Genomic DNA, 22,769 nt, shown 5'->3' on the forward strand with positions numbered 1-22,769 from the left:
AGATAGCAATTTAGTTTAGCACCCTTTAAATCTGTAAGGCAATTTTGTGATCATATCTGTACTTCCTACCACAATTGAAATAATTGGGCAGTTTGTAGTGTATTGATAATTCCAATAAATCTAGGCATGATACTAAAAGGAACGAGACAAATGTACATATGTATCCCAAACCAGGCATTTTTCACTTTGAATTCTCTAAATGCCTGTGGGACGTCTCCAGTAACAACCATGTTTATAACAACAAAACCAATATTTGGACGGGCAACAACAAGATGGACAATTAATCAAAATGGGGAATTGGTAGTTGGAATCCCATTATTTCATATATATATGGGCTAAGGCCAAAAGTAAGCGTAGTGATTTTTGCAGATTCTCTCCTCTCTGTCCATGCTGTACATCAAAAAGTAAACATTCCCCTTTCACAACTATCTCACCATGACTAGATCCACAATGAGCCTTTTAATCTTACAACTATTTTTTTTTTGGATTAGGTTAAACACAAATGAAAGCCACCAGCAGAATAAGTAAAAGTCACTTGACAACTGTTGTCATCTGAAAAGGCTTTGCTATTATTATCTACAGTATAAGTATTGCATTGTTGTTGACAAATTGCATAGATCACTGGTCATTTTGAAAAACAAACCAGTCTGACGGGGCCGTTTTGACCTCAGACGTAGGCCCGGTTTCAGAACATAGGACGGAAGAGTGAGGATATTGACACTATCTGCTGTGTCTGGAAGCAGCCATACGGACCTAAGAAGTAATGACATTAGAAAGCATCTAGGAGACCTTGTACACTAACACTTTACATTACTCTTGTAGGAGGTAGCCTAATATTACTTTTCAGACATTGCATTCCCTAGAAATGTACTGTCTAAATGACAATGGGACAGTGTTCGTTTGTAAGAGATCTCGCTAGATTATCTTGGATCGATGAGTGGTGAGCACACCCATTTGAAAGTGTGAAAGCGCTAAAACTGTTCACACATTTAAAATCTATGAAAACTTGTAGAGCTTTCCATGTAATTTAAAACAGAACCAGATATAGAAAAACATAAATGATGTTTTGACAGATATCCCCCCCCCCCCCAAAAAAAGACAGAAGTACCAATATTCAAATATTCAATGCACACTACCAAAAAATAAAATAGATCAATCTGAGCAGTTAAATTGAATAAAAAAACATAAAGAACATTTTTTTTAAATAAAAAAAGTCACCGACTCAAAACAAACTCCAACAGAAGAAGCAGCAGACAGATACAGCAAAGCATCTCAGCACTGGCCGTACTGTCATTACCGGCTTAACACTTGAGAATTGTGAATTTAGATAAACAACGGGTCAGGAAACTAGGGTAGCAGCGTCAACCCAGCAAATGTAAATACTTTCCCCAAATATAACTATCAAGTAAATTATTGTCACTGAAAATTTTTGTCAGGTATATTAACATTTTCCCTGTATAAAGTTACCATAATTGGCCAGGATCTGGAAATTATCAATTCAATATATTTGATTGTCTTAAGCTTTGTTTCTACATATTTATTTAGATTATTGTGAATTATTGCGAGGATTTTCAATAGGGACCCAAATGCTAATCACAGTATTACCACTATTGTCTCATTCTCCTGCATTTCCTGTTTCTGGGTTGATACTACCTGAACAGGTACACATCTAACTTAAGCAGTTCAGCTTTCTCTCTTCAAACACTAACACAATTAAAACAAGCCATGTAAAGTGGACGAAAACAACAATGGCATTATGAAATGTAGAACAAAAAAAATGGCTGAATTATTTGAATCTGCACAAAAACAACAGGATAAAAGCTTAAAAATAACGACATAATGAAAAAAATAATCAGCGTATTTTACAAAAAAATGAACATAACTAAAACGACACATGGTGTTGAAACTTTAGGTTCCTAGTTTTATTCTGGCTCCCCAGAATAAGTAAAAAAAAAAATAGTGTTAGTACATGCACAAAAAAAGTAATGAGTGTGTTGTGTTTCTTTCTTCGACTGTAGTCATTTTTTTAAATAGATGTTCAACGTTCCATTCTTTTTTATTGTATCCATCTCCAACCTCTGATCCATAACCTTTGATTTAAAAATATTGTTTTGTCCTTATTTGGACAGTCTGGTCCATTTCCCTCCTAGTGTCTGGTGTTACTGTCCAGAGTCACTATGTGCTGAGGTGACTTGAGCTATACGGACGGCAGGTTGCCCAGGAGACAGCCTCAAGTACAAATAAAAAATCTCTTCACTTGCTGTGCTGGTAGGTGTAACCTGGGTGTTCCGTTGGCGTCTCCAGGGCAACCTGTTGTTGGACGGCACTTTCCTGTTAACACATTGAAGGTAAGGAGGATCAATTGATCAATCACTCCATCAACAAGGAAGTGACCAGTTGCTCTTATAGCACAGCGTCATGGTTGTGGGTGGATGTCTCTTACCTCTACTGAAATGTTGCTCTGAGGCACTTGTGTGAACTGGGGGATATAGGTCCCTGGAATAGAGGTGTTGGCTGGCACGTACTGAAATAGACAAATTAGAAATGAGTCACAAATAATCCATTCACATATATACGAATAAAAAGGTCTTTTGTAAGGGATGGAATGTGGCCTTAAGGAATATCGAAACAAAGACTTTGTCCAACATAACCATGTCTGTAGAGCTACGCTTACACAGGAAGCTCAATTTTATTTTCTGAATAAATTGATTCGTTAAGCAATATCATCAGATCTATTCACATCAGATAGAATAAGCCGATGTGGGCCGCGTGTCTAAACAGGGCCTTGTGGCGTTGGGTGGGGACTGACCGTGCCGCTGCTGCCCACAGAGAGGTGGCTGAGTTGCTGCGTCAGGGGGCCCATCATGGAGGTGGGTTGGATGGACATGGTGTGCTCCAGGCCCGGCGTAAGGACTTGGCCCTCCAGGGAAACACACAAACATAGTGTTAGCAGAACTACAATGAGAAAAATGTCACATGCATGCATTGTTATGTTATGTGATGGCTTGGCTTCCCATACTATCAGACTGGCCACACAATGTCAGACTGGCCCCACACTGTCCAATTGGACCCACAATGTCAGACTGGCCTCAACACAGTGGTCCTCTGAACTCAGTCCATTTGGAATACTACCAGTGTCCCATTAACCACCAGTCGGTCATGTGTCTTGACCGACAGCTCAAACATGCTGAGCAGGTGTGCTAGAGGGTGGATGTCACCGTGGTCACCGACATGCAGTGACGGTGTGGCTGTAGTGCTGGGTAAAACTCACTGAGGGCTGCATAAGGTACGACTGATGATGCATCCAGGACTGTGGGCAGTGGACCTGAACCGGGAGATGCAGAACGTAAGACTGACGTTTTCCTAGCACTGTTTTTAGAACGAGAACACAGTAACACAGTAGAAATCCAACTGGCTGCTCTGACCTGGTAGGCATTGACAGGTGAGTGCATGAAGGGGGACAGGGAGGTCTGGGAGATCATTCTGTTAGGGGCCATATTGTAGGGTGATGAATAGAACCTGGAGACAAAGGGTAGAGACAGGGAGAGCGATTGGGAAAGGGAGAGAGAAATGAATAGAGGAGAGAGAGAAAAAGAGAGAGCAAAAAGTGTGGAGGGAAAGAGAAAGACATCAGTCCCCAACATCTGCACATTAAACCTTTTGTATCTATGACCGTCTCAAGGAGGCGAAGAGGAGGAAATGAACTCACCCATTCTGTAGAGCTGAGGCAGGGTCATATGTCAGTGTCATTCCTACCTGTGGCCGAACACACACATACAGTGTCTGCTTGTCAGAGAAATACCCATCCAGACAAGTTGTAGCAACAACAACACGCAGAGAGCTTTAATGTTACTGTATGGTTGGAAAACAACCAAATCATCCTTAATGAAATAACAACATCTGGTGATATGGACAAACTACAGGGATGAAAGGCTGTCTACGGTCTGAATTAAAACTCACTGTTTCCCCATCTCTGGTCCAAGGGCGGACATTCTGGAGGTACTTCCCCTGGCTGAGCCTCTTCTTCTGACCACCATCTGCAAACTTACATAACAGGGGCTCAGAGGGCACTAGGGGCCAAAGGAGAGGGTTTGAGGGGAGAGCAGAGGAGATGGGTTGAGAGGGGAGCAGAGGAGAGGAGATGGGAGGAGGGCAGAGGAGATAGGTTGGGAGGGGAGCAGAGGAGAGGGGTTGGGAGGGGAGCAGAGGAGAGGGGTTGGGAGGGGAGCAGAGGAGGTGGGTTGAGAGGAGAGCAGAGGAGAGGGGTTGAGAGGGGAGCAGAGGAGATGGGTTGAGGGGAGAGCAGAGGAGAGGGGATGAGAGGGGAGCAGAGGAGAGGGGTTGGGAGGAGGGCAGAGGAGAGGGGATGAGAGGAGGGCAGAGGAGAGGGGTTGAGAGGGGAGCAGAGGAGAGGGGTTGAGAGGGGAGCAGAGGAGAGGGGTTGAGAGGGGAGCAGAGGAGAGGGGTTGAGAGGGGAGCAGAGGAGATGGGTTGAGGGGAGAGCAGAGGAGAGGGGTTGGGAGGAGGGCAGAGGAGAGGGGTTGAGTGGGGAGCAGAGGAGAGGGGTTGAGGGGAGAGCAGAGGAGAGGGGTTGGGAGGAGGGCAGAGGAGAGGGGATGAGTGACTGCGGGCACTGACAGGACAGTCTCTGTCTAGACTCTATATTTCTCATTAAAATAGGACTAATCCAGGTATTAGTATACTGCCTTTCTGTTGATGGGGTTTGGGAAAGTCCTCAAGACTGCCTCAAGAGTAATGCATTTATTGTACCTTTTTAACCATATGCTACTTCATTCACATGTATATACAATGCATGCAATGTATGACATCTAATTTTAATAATTTCTTTATTACATTTAACAATATTAGTAAGGTGAAATGAATGTAATGTTTCTCTAAAAGAGTAAACATTTTGTCTAGAAACCGACACAGGTGTCCAATATTAATTGCATCTTCAGCTTTGGGAAAATGCTGCTAAGGTTCCTATCTCCTTGGGGTTGTCAACGTGGAACACACAGTGTTTTTGCAACAACACATTTTCTAGTAACTGCATTTAAACCTGGGTCCTGTCATACAGGAATATTAGAGATGTTTATTGTGTAAAAGCCAATCAACACACATTCTAATCTCATTGGGGAAATAAAACAATGGGATATTGGGGATATTTTGTGGAAAATCTATGCGGGGTGAATACTTTTGACAGCCACTGTTGCCTCCTGGTCTGTTCACGGCTTCTCCAGACCTGCTGCCAAGCTTCTTACAGAACAAAACACAAGAGACGTGATTACATAGAGATGTCTCACCGGGAACTCCTGGTGCAGTCGTGATGTATTTGCCGTTGAAATGCTGAATGATTGTCTCACATTTCTCTGTTGACTCCATCCTGCAAAATAATGTTTGATTAAAAAACAATGTACTATTGCACTATCTCCGATGACCAGCAGAGGGCCCAGCAGATAGCTGAGTTAAACTGGCAAGCCAGCAGCCATGCCTTCAAATATAAGAGAATAACAACATTAATAATAATAACATGAATCAATATAACATTCATAACCACTGAAGTATACGTTGCGCAGCCCGCAGGAGTCCATTTCTGCTCAGCCTTCACGCCCTCCCTGACCTTTAAACTCTTTAATTCCAGACGAGAGGCGCTCGATTCGAGCTTACCTGGCGAAGCCCACTCCTCTACTGGTGCCGTTGGCGTCTCTGAGGATGCGCGTTGAGATGACCTGGCTGAAAGGCTTCAGGATCGTCTCCAGCTCCTGCTCATCCATGGACACGGGGAGGTTGGAGATGTACAGGTTAGTGGGGTCCTGCTCCTGTTGCTGGATCACGGACAGAGAGAGAGAGAGAGCAGAGAGAGACCCTTAACCAGCGGAACACCTGAGGCAGTAGGAACAGGAAAAGGCCAATGCTATTTGGTGGCATTTGTAAGCCTTAGGACTTTCTGAGGCGGTACATCTGTGGGGAACAAACGACTGTCAGATGTTATCCATTTGGCTCCTACGCTGGTGAGAAGCAGAGAGGAGGGAGACCGGTAGGGAGGGATGTGGGTGATGAGGTGGGGTTGGAAAGGGGGAGTTGCAATGCAGAGGGGGTGGGGGGAGCAATGAAACGCAGTGAAGATGTAGAGATAGACAACCAGCCTGGATTTTACCTGACCTCACAGGGGAGGGGCTTCTCTCTCTGGCTCAGTGACTCTTATCGTTACACCCCTATTTACCCCGCAGTCTCTCTTTACCTCTCTCATAATGACTCCCCCTCTCTATACCTCTCTCATAATGACTCCCCCTCTCTCTACCTCTCTCATAATAACTCCCCCTCTCTCTACCTCTCTCATAATGACTCCCCCTCTCTCATAATAACTCCCCCTCTCTCTACCTCTCTCTCTCTCTCACTCTAACTCACTCTAACTCTCTCTGACTCAGTCGGTCTCACACTACCTCTCTCTGCTTCACTGTCTCTCTCTCCGTCCGCCCTCTCTCCCTTAAACACATTACTGACCAGTCACTGAGGAGAGAGAAGAAGACCGACCCATTGTGTGTCTGGCAGTGTTAACAGGGCTCATGCATCAGTCAGGTAATATGATATCTCAGGGACATCCACTGGGTGTTCTGAGTCTCCACAAATGGTCTCTATAATGACTGTGAGTTCATTGAGGAGAATTCCATGTTGTCTGAAGGCAGATTCTGACATTTGGAAGTGGTTCTGATGAACTGCATGGCTTTGGACACCACCGGGTTTCCAGGGCGGATCTGACTAAGGCATGACAACACGTCTCAATCACATGCATTATCTTGACCTTGAATTCGTATGCAGGAATACTTATTTTGGCTGGCAAGATAATTAGGCAGCCATGACAAATACATTCTGAAACTCAATGAACCAAGAAGTTCTGAGAAAAACATATAGAGTTTTTCTGGGAATTCCTGAATTAGGTAATATGCTTTTGTTTCATTTAAATTATTTTTCAGTTCAACCTAATATACTGCCTGCCAGCCCAAACAAATTGAATTGGAATAGCTGCAACGTAAGATAGCTGCATGATAACTTATCTGAATCTCAACTAAAACAGTTTTGCATATTCATAAGTATGCAGATGTGATTAAAATGCTGTAAAACATATTTCAGATTAATCTTCATCGCATGAATTATGCATAGACTAATCATTGCAACCTTAAGTGAAGGTGATTCTTCTCTATGAGGAACACACACAGAATACAGGACCAGAACACAACAAATGAGAGATAAACAGATCTATACACAGACAGACAGACAGACAGATATATATATCTCATCATCTGTTGGTCTGTACATATATTATCTGTCTGTCTGTGTATAGATCTATACAGATATTATATATATATATATATATATATATATATATATATATATACAGACAGTCATATATGTATACAGACAGAAGAACAGACAAACAGACTGACAGAAGACAAATATTAAGCACAGACAAAATGGCAGAAAGACAGAAGTACAGACAGATATACAGGACCGACAGACAGACAGAAAGAAAGAACGACAGAAGGACAGACAGATGTCAGTACAAGGGGAGATCTGTTCACTACAGTGTTTGTTGTGTTTCGGTAATGATTGGAACAGTGTGTGTGGTTGGAACAGTGTCTGTGTGTGTGTGGTTGGAACAGTGTGTGTGTGGTTGGAACAGTGTGTGTGTGTGTGTGGTTTGAGTAGTGGTGGGATGGGACTGGGGGACTGGGACTGGTGGGATGAGACTGGTGGGATGGGATTGGGTGTATGAGACTGGGGGGGTGGGACTGGGTGTATGAGACTGGGGGGGTGGGACTGGGTGTATGAGACTGGGGGGGTGGGACTGGGTGTATGAGACTGGGGGGGTGGGACTGGGTGTATGAGATTGGGGGGGTGGGACTGGGTGTATGAGACTGGGGGGGTGGGACTGGGTGTATGAGACTGGGGGGGTGGGACTGGGTGTATGAGACTGGGGGGATGGGACTGGTGGGATGAGACTGGGGGGGTGGGACTGGTGGGATGAGACTGGGGGGGTGGGACTGGTGGGATGAGACTGGGGGGGTGGGACTGGGTGTATGAGACTGGGGGGGTGGGACTGGGTGTATGAGACTGGGGGGGTGGGACTGGGTGTATGAGACTGGGGGGGTGGGACTGGTGGGATGAGACTGGGGGGGTGGGACTGGGTGTATGAGACTGGGGGGGTGGGACTGGTGGGATGAGACTGGGGGGATGAGACTGGTGGGATGAGACTGGGGGGATGAGACTGGGGGGATGGGACTGGTGGGATGGTGGGTGGGGGGATGGGGCTGGTGGGGGGATGGGGCTGGTGGGATGGTGGGTGGGGGGATGGGGCTGGTGGCTGGGCCTTGGTGACCTGGGCTGCTCAGACAGTGACTCAGCCGCCTGCCTCATTCCTCCAAAGGGAACAGGAGCCCTTTGTACAGGGTGCTGAGAGAGCAGGAGCTGCCTGCCTGGGACGCACTCCCTAAGCACCTTTCTATAACATGTAACATTCACACACGCACTCACACACACTCCCGGGAAGGTCCGCTGTGTGCTAGCCAGGCAAGGGAAGAGAGAGTCTTACCTTAGCCATCTGTGCCTGTACTCCTCCGGCCTTCAGCGCTGTCACTGCTTTCTGCGCTGCGGACGGACTGTCAAAGTCTACAAAGCCATAACCTGCAGAGATAGAGAGAGACACACTCTCTTACTCTGTGACACTGACAGTTTTTATCTGGCCATTTTCCTTGCCAGGAGTGAGGTCGTCCAGTGAAGCATCGTCTTATCATCTGCATGCCAAACAGCAGTCAGGTTCAAGGTAATGCTACAGAACAGTACAACCCCACTGCGTTGGAGGCAGGTTTAAGGTTCAGGATAATGCTCCAGAACAGTACACCCCCACTGCGTTGGAGGCAGGTTTAAGATTCAGGATAATGCTCTAGAACAGTACACCCTCACTGCATTGGAAGCTGGTTTAAGGTTCAGGATAATGCTCTAGAACAGTACACCCCCACTGCGTTGGAGGCAGGTTAAAGGTTCAGGATAATAATCCACCAGATGTTGAGTTATGTAACCACTGCTGCCCCCGGTGGCCCTATGGTGACATCACAGCACACCTGCTGAGAACAAATAGACCAGCGCTCTCAGGCATTGAGACGCCAAATGTTTGAGCTGTGTATCACTGTGTACATCCACATGCGTATATGTGTGAGTGTATCCGTGTGTGTGTAATAGTCACCACAACAACGCCTCCTTACCTTTGCATTTGTTGGTGGTCTTGTCCAGGATGGCTTTAGTGGACACAATTTTACCATATCTGTAAAAGACATATGTGGATGGATGGTCAGGGGTTCTGGTGACCAACAAATGCTTTTTAGATTACCATCATCCTATCTTAACAGCAAAGTTGACAGGGTTGAGGTATTGTACAGACTTTGAGATGTGGTTTAGTTCACACTGATTAAGTTATGTTCATTCAACTAATTGATCCATGGAGATTCATTTTTAGTGACAGGAAATTTGGTAGGCAGTAGAACCAGCATATGAGGTTCATCAACACCACAACAGCTCAAGATGGAGCATGCAGTGAAATGTAGCTTTTTCAGCAAGAATCCAAGTTCCGTACAATATGTTCCTTTACTGTAACACAAACCTTTGACGGTCCTGTCCTGTCCTGTACTGTAACTCAATCCCTTGATGTCCTGTTCTGTAACTCAAACCCTTTGGGGTCCTGTCCTGTAATGGACTGTAAAGAAAACACAGCCAGGCTAGCTAGTATCCATGGCCACACTCTTACTCTGTTAACTGTCCGGCCACTAGACACTGACCTCGGGTCAGTTTTTGCAGGTCACCGGGAAGCTGATCCTAGATCTGTACCACCCTCAGCTGCTTCCCATACAAGCAGAATATTCAGTGTACAGTGGAAATGGAATGCGAGCGCATGTTTTGCGGTTCCTGATTTGGTCGAATAGTGCAGAAGAGGACCTACCCAGACAGTTTTTCCTATTACTGTTGAGACTCTTTCAACGCCTGCTAGGCTAGGTCAGATGTGTACAGAAGGGAACGAGTCGCTGGTTTGAACTCCACATGGCCGGCGATGATATTGTAGGATTCATATGGTGAGTGAATGTTTAACACAGTGTGGGGTGAAAATGTGTGACGGTCCCCAAGCGTGTCTGAGAGAGTGTGATAACCCAGGTGTTGATATCCTTGCGAAACAAACCTCTTATTGTTCCTCAATCTACACTGTGCTAGCAAACCCCACTTCCCCCCTAACCCTGTGCTGTACTCGTTGAAGAATGTCTGTGGATATTCAAGCCAACCGGTGTTACCAGTATGTGCTCTATTTAATGTTAGAACTTGTAACGGGGGGGAGAGACACAGAGGGTGTGTTGAGGACCCTGGCAGGCGTTTTACTGACTAAACCAGACGGCTGGTGGAAGGAGGTGAGGGAAAAGACAAACCCATTTCATGGGGAGGAATCTTTGTCTTTTGGGGCGACCTCCTGGTGGTGGTTTGGGGAGGGATGGGTGATGGTGGTCGTAGTTTTTTTCGGCCTCTGCACCCTCTATCTCTTCCTCCCAAACCGCCATCTTCCTACTCAGTCTTCCTCCGTTCCTGCTCCCTGGGGGCCCCTCAAACACCTCTCCGGATGAGGACTGTCCCTGCTGGCTGCCTCCTGGAAAATTCCGGAAACTACCAGCATTCTCTGTTGGGGGCGTTTGTTGCGACCCTGATCCAAGGGATGCGGGCGCCTTCGTGCCCCAACCTCGATCAAAAATGGCTCATGATTCATGCAGGCCATGAAATACAGTATGTATGTGGTATGTATAACAAAACCACTGGAATATACCGACTGAATGGGGAAACTATCCCTCGGCTCTGCCCACTTTGGCCTCTATAGTTAAGCAGTGGGTATCCCCCATAGAATACAGAATGAAGGAAGCACTGCTCCAAACACACTGCCTCTTACCGGCCAGGAGCTGTGAACAGTACAGTATTTGCAGGCCCCCTTGGTTTTGCAGTGGAGAGCTGCCCGTCTATTGGTGCATTTCGCTGGACTGTCTGACTTTGTGGCTGTATAATGTGGAGGGGAGCCTGGAGAGGCAGAAGACTCATCCATGTGTGAGGGAGTACAGTGTCCAGCCTGGCACGTCATAGCTACGGTCGGCCATGCCTGAGTCAGACGTCCAAAGAGTCACTCTGCCGAGCCTAGGAGCCAGAACAACACTATCCAAGCCCCCGGAGGTGGGTTCAAAGGGTATTTGTTTACTGGAAAGTCATTTGATCGGCCATGTCATTTGTGTGGGGGTTTGCACTAAGTGTAAGACCCATCCGTTTGGTTCTGTTTGCACCAGCCGAGGGTCAATAGGCACAGGGAAAAAAGTATTAGAAAACATTTCAAATGTTATTTGAACCCAAGTTTGATACCCCCAACCCGAGCTCTGAGCTCCTCGGCTTGCATGGAGCAACCAGCAGTGGGGGGGGGGGGGGGGGTTGTGCTTTCTCCTGATCAGCTAGGACGTCCATTCTTCTCCGTATCACTAAACCCTCCATAGTAAGGCAGGATAGACACGGAGGACCTTCGCTTATCGCCATCTATTCGGTTGTGCCTGTTTCCAACATAGCATATATTCACGAGACAGGAACAACACACCAGGTCCCTCACACCTCGCTTGTTGCCTTCCTCAACTCCAACAGCAAATATCACGCCGTAATTGTAACTGCTGAGGAGAAGCCAAGACTACAGACACAACTCCTTGCACACCACCTGACCCTGGAAACCTGAACTCTATATTCCTGCCGCCAGATTCTCCCGCACACCACCCTACAGTGGAAACTGTCCTCCGCTTCGTTCCCCCACCGCTCCCTCTCCCTCCAAACACACCCCTCTCCCCCTCTCATTCCCTCCACACCCCCCTCTCCCTCCCTCCCACTATTCATGCCATTGGCCCTGTTTGTTTATCTCTTCCCCGTGGAATCGGGGTTTCCTGTAGGATTGGCCAGCCTTCTTTGAGCCGTATCATCCAGACAGCTGTAAAATAACAGGCCTCACTCTCTCTCTCCTCACCCCTATCTCGGGCCTTCTCTCCCCCCCCCCCCCCCTCTCTCTCTCAGCCCCCTCCTTCCTTCACTCTCACACTCCCTTTCTTTCAACCCCCCCCCTAACTCTAGCCCTCCTTCTCTCTTGTCTTTCTCTTTCAACCGTTCTGTTTCTCATCAGGCTCCAGTATTTAATTAAGAGAAGTCGGCTCATTCATCTTCACCCAAATGTCTCTTTCATCTGTTCCACTGAATGTTCTGGCAGACAAAGACTGAGTGTCTCTTGCAGTCGTTTCTGACTATCACTGCTGCATGTATAATTAAACTGTAAGGGACACAGGGCTCTGCTTCTGTATATGGACAGTATAACATGGGTAATGGTTGTTCTTATGCACAACGCGATGAGGAGTGCCTGGTCTTCAGTCGTGGTATATTGGCCTATGCCACAAACTCTTCAGGTGCCATAGAGCTATTATAAACTGGTTTCCAAAGCAATTTGAACTGTAAAAAGTAATCTTCTGTCATCCCTGTGGTATACAATGTTTTTTATGAAGGCTTTCAGCCAATCAGCCTTTAGAGCTCAAACCCCCTAGATTCCCATGGTGGAGCCCAGAGAGCCTGTATGTTACTGAGATCATAGAGGGTTTTACTATACAGAGATACAAACAACCTAGACCTCTGGAAGATACTTGAGCCCACATGAAGACAGGAACAAGTGAGACAAAACATGCTTGGTAAGCTAGCTGTTAGAAGCCTGCCCTCAGTGGAGCCGACCTGAAAGGTCTGAGGTTGCAACTCCAGTGGATGTTGATCTTTCCACCAGCCACTGACAGGTGACATACACCTAACTGTCAACATAATGGAAACACCAGCATAAGTGTCAGCAAAAAAAAAAAAAGAAGTGCTTGAAAGCATTTAGCATGGATTCTGCACCATTATATCACAGGAAATGTCGTGTTCTGTTGGGGATGACGGATAGTGCTGCTCCAGAAACTCTAACAAATGTACAACTGGGTTAATTTTTTTCTAACAAAAAATTATCCAAACATTGCATGTGCCAACTTGACAGGATCGTGTGCACAATCTCTGGGAGTAAAGAATTTTAAAGCAAACGCAAGCAAACATTGTCTTCTCTTGGAAAATAGAGGTGTTTGACTCACTGAAACTATAATACTGATCATTAAAAACCTTAAAAGTGTGAAAGTTTTACCTTTGGGAAATGTGACATAACCGGGGGCACCTGTAGAGGTCATTGTGTCCCTCCCAATCCACTATGAAAAGGGCCCTGATCCAGATCTGAGACGATGCCCAAGCATGTGGCAGATAGAGGACTATTAAATGGATCTTGGCAAATCTCCACTGTCTGTGGCCACTTTGTTATCATTTATAGTTTTGTTCATTTTTAGCCCCCCAGTTTAATGCTGTACATTTGTCTCTGTGAATTAGTCTTCCCGACGTCATCAGCCGCTTTCTCATTCGTCTCAGTGATAGTGGTACGCTATAGCAACAGAACATTATTCAACTGTTTATCTTTTCATGGAGACTATTAGATCTTTTAATTTTTTTTATAAAAATGTATTACTTTGTGTCTTGGGTCCTTAAGCATCCCATGTTTCCCCCCCCCCAAAACTTAACATTTGAGATAAAGAATCCCAGACCTTTTTTAGTGACCAACAGTTTTGCACAATAAAAAGTCAGGCAGTAAATTCACCTTTCAGAAAACATCTTGACAGGACAGATTGATTTATCGTTGGTGAAGTAAGGCTTATCTCAGTGTTGTCTGTTCAGCATAGGCCACTGTCATAAACATATTGTCTCTCTTTCTGTCATAAAATGATGTTATGTTTCCTGACCACTAAAGGTTTAAAAGGTAGTAAAAACAATAGGATTTCTCAAGTTTTTAGTTTTTATATTAGTTACATTATATACCATTGGCTTTCAGAAATGTCAGGAATGTCGAGAATCACACCTTTGTGGAAGCATATGCTTTCAGTGTAGCTTTTTTCCCTCCTGACCCAAAATGTATATTTTTTGGCAGACGTGGACACTTCACACCCTTTCCAGCTTGAGCGTAATTTCAGGCTCCTCTCTATCCAACAATTTCCTCAACCCGATCACCTTTACCCTGTCACCTTTACCCCCGTCAACTTTACCCTGTCACCTTTACCATATCACCTTTACCCTGTCACCTTACCCCTATCATCTTTACCCTGTCCTCTTTTACTTGTATTCCACAAAGTCATAGATTTATCTGGAGGAGTGACGTGCTGAGAAGCTACTCACGGCTGGCACAGTTTGACCAGATCCTGGTCTGTGGTTCCTGGATGGAGGCCGCGGATGTACAGGTTGGTTTTGCTCAGCGGCTCCCCACTCAGGCTGCCATTACTGCCGGCGGTGAGGTCAGGGCTGGGTGGCGCCACCTGGTAGCTGGAGGGCACATATGTCGGCTGGGGCAAGAAAGAATCAGGATATGACATTAGCAACAGGATATGATGATACGGTCTGGTTAGCTGGACAGAATTCACTATTCACTTTGTTAAGATAAGACATCGGGTGACAATGCAAACACTGATTTTATTAAATCAATTTGCGTGGTGAGTAGACTAACCGCGCTGGAGACTTTAGCTCAGCAGGCTAAGATGTGCAGGATACCGAGATTTTAATCTTAATCTGTCACAGAAAATCCTACTATCCTCTACAGTCCCCGGAACTGAAAAAGCATGTCCGTTAGATCACCTCAGGGTAGTTATCTGTCAACTCTCCAGTTTTTTCATGGCCCATTCACTGAGAGTGTAGCAGAATTCACAAAAATCAATGAAGAAAATAATTAGCAGGATCACCAGTTACCGTGGCTGGTTAAGCAAAGGCCAACATATCAATATAGTACCCAGCAGATCCGGAGCTCAGGGCTGACAAATCAATAGCAACTTGGTTATCTCACTACACTGCCAGCTAGACATGCTTTCAGGGTAGCATACCCGGGTCTGCTAATGGGGGCAATAATAGCATAAACCATTACAATCATTAACTATAATCCCCAGTCCATGGATATTGTTCCAGACGGAGAACTCTTCATTAGTTTAATCAAATTTCAATTGAGTCGGCACTCCACATGGCTGCTATAGCAACATCCCAGCAAACAGAAGACGTTCTATGAACGTCAACGACTCTGCCTTCTGGCTCTCTGGTCACACTGTATATCGATACTGAGCTACACTCGCTTTTTAAGGGGGGAGATATGTCACTTAATGCCAACAGTTCTGTCATTTGATTTTTAATAATATTGATATTAGATCCAGCGGAAGGGGAAAGTGAGCAGTGACACCCTAACTGGCAGAATCTTAATTAACCTAATGAGCTTGGTGCTTGTCACCTCCCACTGGGTTGATAAGCCACTGCTAACCTCTGGACCAACACTGACCTTGAGGACTACAGACGGACTACAGACGGACTACAGACGGACTACAGACTGATACCTTGTGTGGCTCAGTTGGTAAAGCAGGGTGTTTGCAAGGCCAGAGCTGTTGGTTTGACTCCCATGGGGGTGGGCTGCTCAATCACTGCTGTGCCTAGATAGAAATGCTCAATCACTGCTGTGCCTATATGGAAATGCTCAATCACTGCTGTTAATCACAGATCAGCTCTAATGAAACTAGTTCCCATTCTATCTTGCTCTCTCTCATGACTTACATCCATAACAGCTTCTCTACCTTTTCAACATGGCCTCCACAAGCCGGAGGGGGTTCTTACCACACCTTCAAATATCCCTGATGTTACCTTCACTGGGCCCATTAATTCACCGTAGCGATCCTGCACATCTAATCAGTCTCTCTCTTTAGCACCAACAGCAGGCCACTCATTGTTTTGTCCCCACAATCACAGCCTCTTCCTGTGGCTTGCTGGTCCCTTCACTCCCTGCATGGGTGCTGCCTTCCTGGAGACGCTATCAGGAGGGACGCACCTGCATGGATAGATAGGATCGGAATGTTGCCGTTGAATGTGATGAAGCTGGGTCTGGGAATGTTGCCGTTGAATGGATGAAGCTGGGTCTGGGAATGTTGACGTTGAATGAATGAAGCTGGGTCTGGGAATGTTGCTGTTGAATGGATGAAGCTGGGTCTGGGTATGTTGCTGTTGAATGGATGAAGCTGGGTCTGGAAATGTTGCAGTTGAATAGATGAAGCTGGGTCTGGGAATGTTGCCGTTGAATTGATGAAGCTGTGTCTGGGAATGTTGCAGTTGAATGGATGAAGCTGGGTCTGGGATTGTTGCAGTTGAATGGATGAAGCTGGGTCTGGGATTGTTGCTGTTGAATGGATGAAGCTGGGTCTGGGAATGTTGTCGTTGAATGGATGAAGCTGGGTCTGGGAATGTTGCAGTTTAATGGATGAAGCTGGGTCTGGGAATGTTGCCGTTGAATGGATGAAGCTGGGTCTGGGAATGTTGCCGGTGAATGGATGAAGCTGGGTCTGGGTATGTTGCAGTTGAATGGATGAAGCTGGGTCTGGGAATGCGACTTTAGAATCTTTATGACATTGGATGAAGCTCGGACGGGTGGATGGATGGGCTGATGGATGGATGGGCGGGCCATTGAGGCCTGTCTAATTGGGGTTGTGAGCTTGTTAGCGGAAGACGCTAATCCCTCTCATGTGCTCTCCAGTCAGAAGGTGCTGTCTCATTAAGGTTGCTCTGCTCTGCTCGTTCAGAGACAAAGACTATGGCAGAGAACCAGAAAATCAGATGGATCCACAGCCACCAGGCTCTCATCTGCCCTGGCCATGTCTGCCAGCTCCAGGTGTCCTGTTCCGCCACCCAGTACAGCAGGGCGCTCACGAAAGAGAGATGAATGTCTCAATGGGACTCATAGTTAGGTAGAGCATGAAATAACAAAGGACAGCCACATGGCAGACCCATGTCTGCCCCGACAATAGGAACTATACATTGTACAGAGTCGGACACTATGAAGCTAGCACTGGTGTACAGAAACATGTGGAATTTCCATATGCTAATTCTCAGCTAACTGCATCCAAAAAGACAGAGGCTAACCCCTGGGATCTCGCCACACCATTTGTCAGCCAGGTTGGCGCGGCAACGTTCCACAAACAATGTACAATCTCACACACATTCCTGGTCGATGTGTAGTACGTAGTTGGGCCTACACTGGTCTCTGACAGACGTATGTCCATCCCGTTTTTAGTGTGTAAACACACAGTTGGGCATACACTGGTATCTGATGGACGTCCGTCCATCCTGTTCTTCTTGTGTAAACACATAGCCGGCCACATGTCTGTTCACACCTCACCTCAAATACAGCAGCAGCAGTCACACAATGAGGAGTCTTCACACTCCTTTACATTCTCATGCTATGAACAAACGTTTGTGTTAGCCTCAGAGCGGCTGGGACAACAGAGGGCGTATCTTTTTCTAAATTAGTTTTCAAATGCAGCACATTCTTCCAAGCCTCAGTCACTTGAAGAATGTAGATAGGCTACAGAACGTGTCTGTCGGGACGATGAAGGACAACGTACCCGGGAATATTGTCGTCTTCTCCAAGACTGCCTGTATGTATTACAGTCCACACATATAGGGGGCTCATATATTGTTGGGAAGCCATACATCTTTGGCATGACAAAGATTGAAAACAAAGAGGTGTTGGCTGTTAGCACCTTATATCATCAGGTGCATGTGCAATGACTTATAACTTGTCATAACAGTGATTCCCCTAACTAACATGGAGAATGGCGTCTCAAAAGTGGAGAAATCGAGGTTGGTAGATGGAACCATGGCTCTGAAAGTAACACCGATGGCTGTGAACCATTGTTGAAATGAAAAGGTAGTTTATTTTCTTTTCCTACAAATCAGGCTTTTCAAAGGTTTACACTGCACAATATCATGAACCTATTTCTGACAGATATGACCTCCAGTATGACTGTGTGTTCAGAGAGGACCGTGCAGTGACTGAATCTGAATGGGGGAGAATGAACATCCGCACGATGATGTTCTTGAGACAGATGCAATATTGCTGAATGATCTTCCTTGATTTTCAACCTAACTTCTTTCAGATTCACATTTAGTTAATACGAAACAGTCTAAAACAATTGTTGTCAGATTACTGTTGACAGATTAACTCTAATTATGGAGTTAACAATGGGTTGTCAGATACTTATATAAAAAATATATAAACATGTAATCAAGCAATAAGGCACAAGGAGGTGTAGTATATGGGCAATATACAATAGCTATGAATCTCTGTTCCTATGGTAGTGCCATTACACTACGCATATCTGTTGTGGTTTAAAACTTTTGGTTTTATAAACCAGTCGCCAACGCAATTACAGCAGTATAAAGTGATGTCATGTCATAATCGTGGTATATGTTGTCATATACCACAGCTATCAGCCGAACAGCCCTCAGGACTCACAGCACCTGGTTTATATCATGGCTTTAAACAACCTAATATTGCATCCCAAGTGCAGCCTTCACACTTTTTGCAGTGAGTGATGGCTCTGAGCTGTTCCTTCCCCCCAGCTTGAATGTTAGCCCTGCAGGTCTGTAAGCCCTGGAGGTTACTGGGTCCATTCCTGGCCTGACATACTGTATGTACGTTTCCACATCGTATATTATATGTACGCACATTCTGTTCTGTTCACACACCTCGGGCCTCTGACGCAGTGAATCTCAAAGGTATATTATTTTATTGCTAGCGTCCATTCTCGTTGCCTGCTTCTTAAAGGTAGACATTAGTCTTTTACTGTATGATCTCAATGATTTCTTGGTTAATACGTATTCTGAATGTTTTCAACATTGTGTATTCGCTATGAACAAATTGAATTTGAGTACATTTCAGCAAAAATAAGTATATATTTTTTTTCATTTTAATATGAGAAAGAAAATACCAAGTTTTTAATATCACAAGCCCTCTGTATTTGCTGACTAATTTGTGTGGAAAACGTTTTATGAAAAATAAAAGAGGGGGTAAAAACATCATTGGCACTGTTCTACATCAACCTTCTACATCATCAACTCTGCAGGAATACAGACTGAGTGAGTCTTTCTTTACAATCTCTGAATGATGTCCAATTCTAATGTGTAGAAACCTAACCAGCAAACTATTTTCGTTGTATGTGTGTTTGTGCGCTGAATAGACACTGAAGAAAGACTAAATAAAAAAATAGAAATTTGAAGAAAGCTACAAACACCCTGGGTTTGGGAAATACATGTAGGACTCACTCTGTACAGAAATTTACAGGCTCCCTTGTCCATGAGAACTGAACCACTGACAGCCAAAGAAGTCAAGGTATGTAAAACAGAAAGAGGGACAAAAGAAAAAATGGTGGAGGGGGGGGGGCAATGGGAGGAAGGGAGGGGTGGGTAATCGAAAACAGAAGAAAGAAAGAAAAAAATCTGTTAATCCCTCTCTTTCCTCCGCCCTTTTCTTTGGTAGTAAAAACACACAGAGTGGAGGCTTTACAAGTTTTCCTTAAGAGTGACTCTTGAGCTCTCACAATGAGAAAATCCAAAAAGGTTTTGGGTTTGCCAAAGCAGAGTAACAGACACCTCTTCTCTCCTGAAATGAACACATTGTTTGAAGCCAGAGTCCAGATCCCAAATGCCCACCCACATTCCCAATGAAGTGCACTATTTTTAACAGGGCCCACAATGCTTGGGTTAAAATATGTGCACTATAGGGAATATAGTGCCATTTGGGACCAAGACAGAATTCCAGGAATTCCGGTCCATTAATCTGAGCTATCTGAGTTGCAGCCAACCATGAGGCAGGAAAAGGACTAACCCAATCAGGGGAGGAGGGAGCTGGGGTTTTTCAGGAAGGTTAAAACACCACCTAGGCCTGTTTCAGCAACATTGCAGAACCATCATTCATAATGTGCAATAACAAAATATGATGACAGATTAAATGTGCTAAAATGTGAAAAAGACTAGTAGATTAAAACGTTTTAGTCAATATTTAACTTGTTAGATGTTTTGTGTACGCTATAAGGTCCATTGCAAATCATCAGAGTATATCGTTAAAGGGCAAGGAGTGATTGAAACAATACAAAGGGTACTACCTACTACTGTTTTTGTAAAAAGCTAGGCGATTGGGCTGGATAAATGTAACTACTCTCAAACTCCCAGACCAAAAGAGCTGTGAATTCAAGCAAGGACTGACTGTTATAGACACTTCGGTTTCAAACCAGCGACAAATCAGTTAAGGGTCCAACCTTTACCACCAAGCTGACTGCGGTCCATACAATGAAATGATGAGTTCCGAAATTGGGTCTACAGTAGCACCTGCAGATTGGCCCTTTAAATTGTTCATTGTAAAATAAAATCACTTCTAAACCACATTTTATAGTTACAAGCTTCTAAATGTTTACAAAAACATTCGTTTGTTACATTGCCTAATAAATCATATAAATAATAAACTTATTATGTAGGCTATAGGTTACACTGCAGTAGTTACAAACAAGTCTTATTTGGGATAATACTTTAGCTAATTATTGGTTAATCATGCCCGTATTATATCGGTTTATTCAGGATTTCTGAGTAACTGTTTTAGAAACTGGGAAACCATCCATCATAGTAGAATTTCAAGGGGTGGGGCAAATCATTATGCGTAAAGAAACTTATTTGTTTAACTTACGTCGGTCTATGTACTTATTCTCATCATCGTGTAAACTGTATTTGACACAACCAATAATATCGTCGTTCGTTTATATTTAATAATTGGCACCCTATAAAACCCAATGAAGACCGAAAGCAAAATTATATTCTATTCGCGGCGCAAATGTAATCCGTGCATTTACTTTCTCTGTGCCTATGGATAGAGAGGAAGACGGTTCAACAACCTACGCCTAGTTGACCACAAAATACACGCATTCTATCGATATTATAATATCTATTCTATTCACCATCTTATTTTCAGAAAATAAAGGAGATTAAAGCATTGTTAAATCTACAAGATTGCCCGCTGTTGATTTGTATATGATCCACTTCCAAGGACACTGCAGCTTACGCCGATCAACCTAACTGCCAAAACCGATCCAAGAATGATAGCGCCAAATAGAGTACCATTGGCATACAATTTAAATTGAGTAAAATACTGTACTGCTTTACCTTTTTGCCAGCCCTGCTGGTATATCCGTTGTATGGGTTGAATCCTGTCCTTGGCGGCACAGAGAGCAGCATTTTCAGAGCAGCAGCACTATGTCCGGAGCGGAGAGCACAGCCACAGCAGCCAGTCAGGGCAGTCAGCTGACGTCAGCCAGGGAAATTCAGCTTGGAATCTGACTGAGGTCGATCTCTCAGCACATAGCCATTGGTGTGTGCTGAAGAGCGCGCTTTCCTGCGTTCCTCATTCCATGCACGATTTGGTCATCCTGGATGACCACTCAGTGAGGATGTGGTGTTTAAGGGCATAACTTTCCCATGTTCCTAATCAGTAGAAAATTAACTTTTATTGGTCTTTTACAAATGCTTATTGTTGCTTTCAAAGTGTGGAAAACAGTATGCCTTATATGGTAGGCTACACATAATTATCACATCTAACATTTGGAATAATATACACATATTGACCATGACCCAGTTATGTATTTTGGCAAACATGCATCATCCCCCAACATCAGTATGGCAGTGATTCCTTATAATCTCCAAACCTTATGTCATGTTCAGTACACTGAAGAATTTGGCTCTTGTAATCATGTAATGAGAGTGCTTTTATAATCAACTGCAAGTCGCTTGGCAACACAGTCCCTGGGCCCCTCACTGCTTTGGTTCCATGTGTATCCTGCCTGATTAGCTCTCAGGTGTCGGGTCTGAAGCCCCAAGCCGTTTAGGGCCCAGCAATACAATAAACATAGTCAGAAATATTTTATTATATACAGTGGAAATAAAAAGTCTACACAAATGCCAGGTTCTTGAGATGTAAAAGAATGAGACACAGAATAATTTGGTCAGAACTTTTTCCAACTTTAATGTGACCTATAATGTTAACAATTCTATTGAAAAACAAACTCAAATCTTTGATGGGTAAAAATTTATAAATAAAAAAACTCCAACTGCTTAATCAGAGTCACTTTAAATTATGGCAGGTATGTAATGCCTTCTATTTAACATGAGTTTGAATGTGATTGGTTAGATCTGAACACAGCCACATCCCCAGTTATAAGAGGGTGTGCACACTAATGCAACCAGGTTATTGTAAGGTTTTTATTTTTCATTTTTCCCCCTCAAAGATTTCAGTTGGTTTTTCAATTGAATTGTTGTACATTATAGGTTACATTAAAAGTGAAAAAAGTTCTGGCATGATTTATCTTTGTCTCATTCTTTTACATCACAAAAACCTGGCATTTTCACAGGGGTGTGTAAACTTCTTATATCCACTGTATATATAAATACATATACATATATAAATGCATTTAGATTTTAGATTCCACCCTTTGCCTTTATGACAGCTTTATACATCCTGGGCATTCTCTCAACCAGCTCCATGAGTTAGTCACTTGGAATGCTTTTCCAAAATTTATATGTTCCCACATATGCTGAGCACTTGTTGGCAGTTGCTTTTGCATAAAATGGACGACTACAATTTAGACTTATTTGTGGACTTCTGTATATCCCCCGTTATGCATTATGAAGGAAATATATATATATATATATATATATATAGAGAGAGAGAGAGAGAGAGAGAGAGAGATAATGGTGAGTAACCTAGGCTTCATATG

General features: G+C 44.4%; 1 protein-coding gene across 1 annotated transcript; it reads right to left on the reverse strand.

Annotated features, from left to right (window-relative positions):
• Positions 1–1,139: 1,139 nt before the first annotated feature.
• rbms2b (RNA binding motif, single stranded interacting protein 2b) lies at positions 1,140–21,332 on the reverse strand. The gene is made up of 13 exons (XM_010875295.3): positions 21,163–21,332; positions 14,329–14,492; positions 9,261–9,319; positions 8,591–8,682; positions 5,668–5,825; positions 5,304–5,383; positions 3,961–4,070; positions 3,710–3,756; positions 3,426–3,519; positions 3,272–3,325; positions 2,810–2,920; positions 2,444–2,524; positions 1,140–2,331 (listed from the first exon to the last, which is right to left on the reverse strand). Exons 1-13 carry the CDS (start codon positions 21,232–21,234, stop codon positions 2,254–2,256), a joined length of 1,200 nt encoding a protein of 399 aa, XP_010873597.1. The 5' UTR covers positions 21,235–21,332; the 3' UTR covers positions 1,140–2,253.
• Positions 21,333–22,769: the final 1,437 nt, after the last annotated feature.

The sequence above is a fragment of the Esox lucius genome, chromosome 12 (genome assembly GCF_011004845.1).
Source record: "Esox lucius isolate fEsoLuc1 chromosome 12, fEsoLuc1.pri, whole genome shotgun sequence".
Classification (NCBI taxonomy): Eukaryota; Metazoa; Chordata; class Actinopteri; order Esociformes; family Esocidae; genus Esox; species Esox lucius.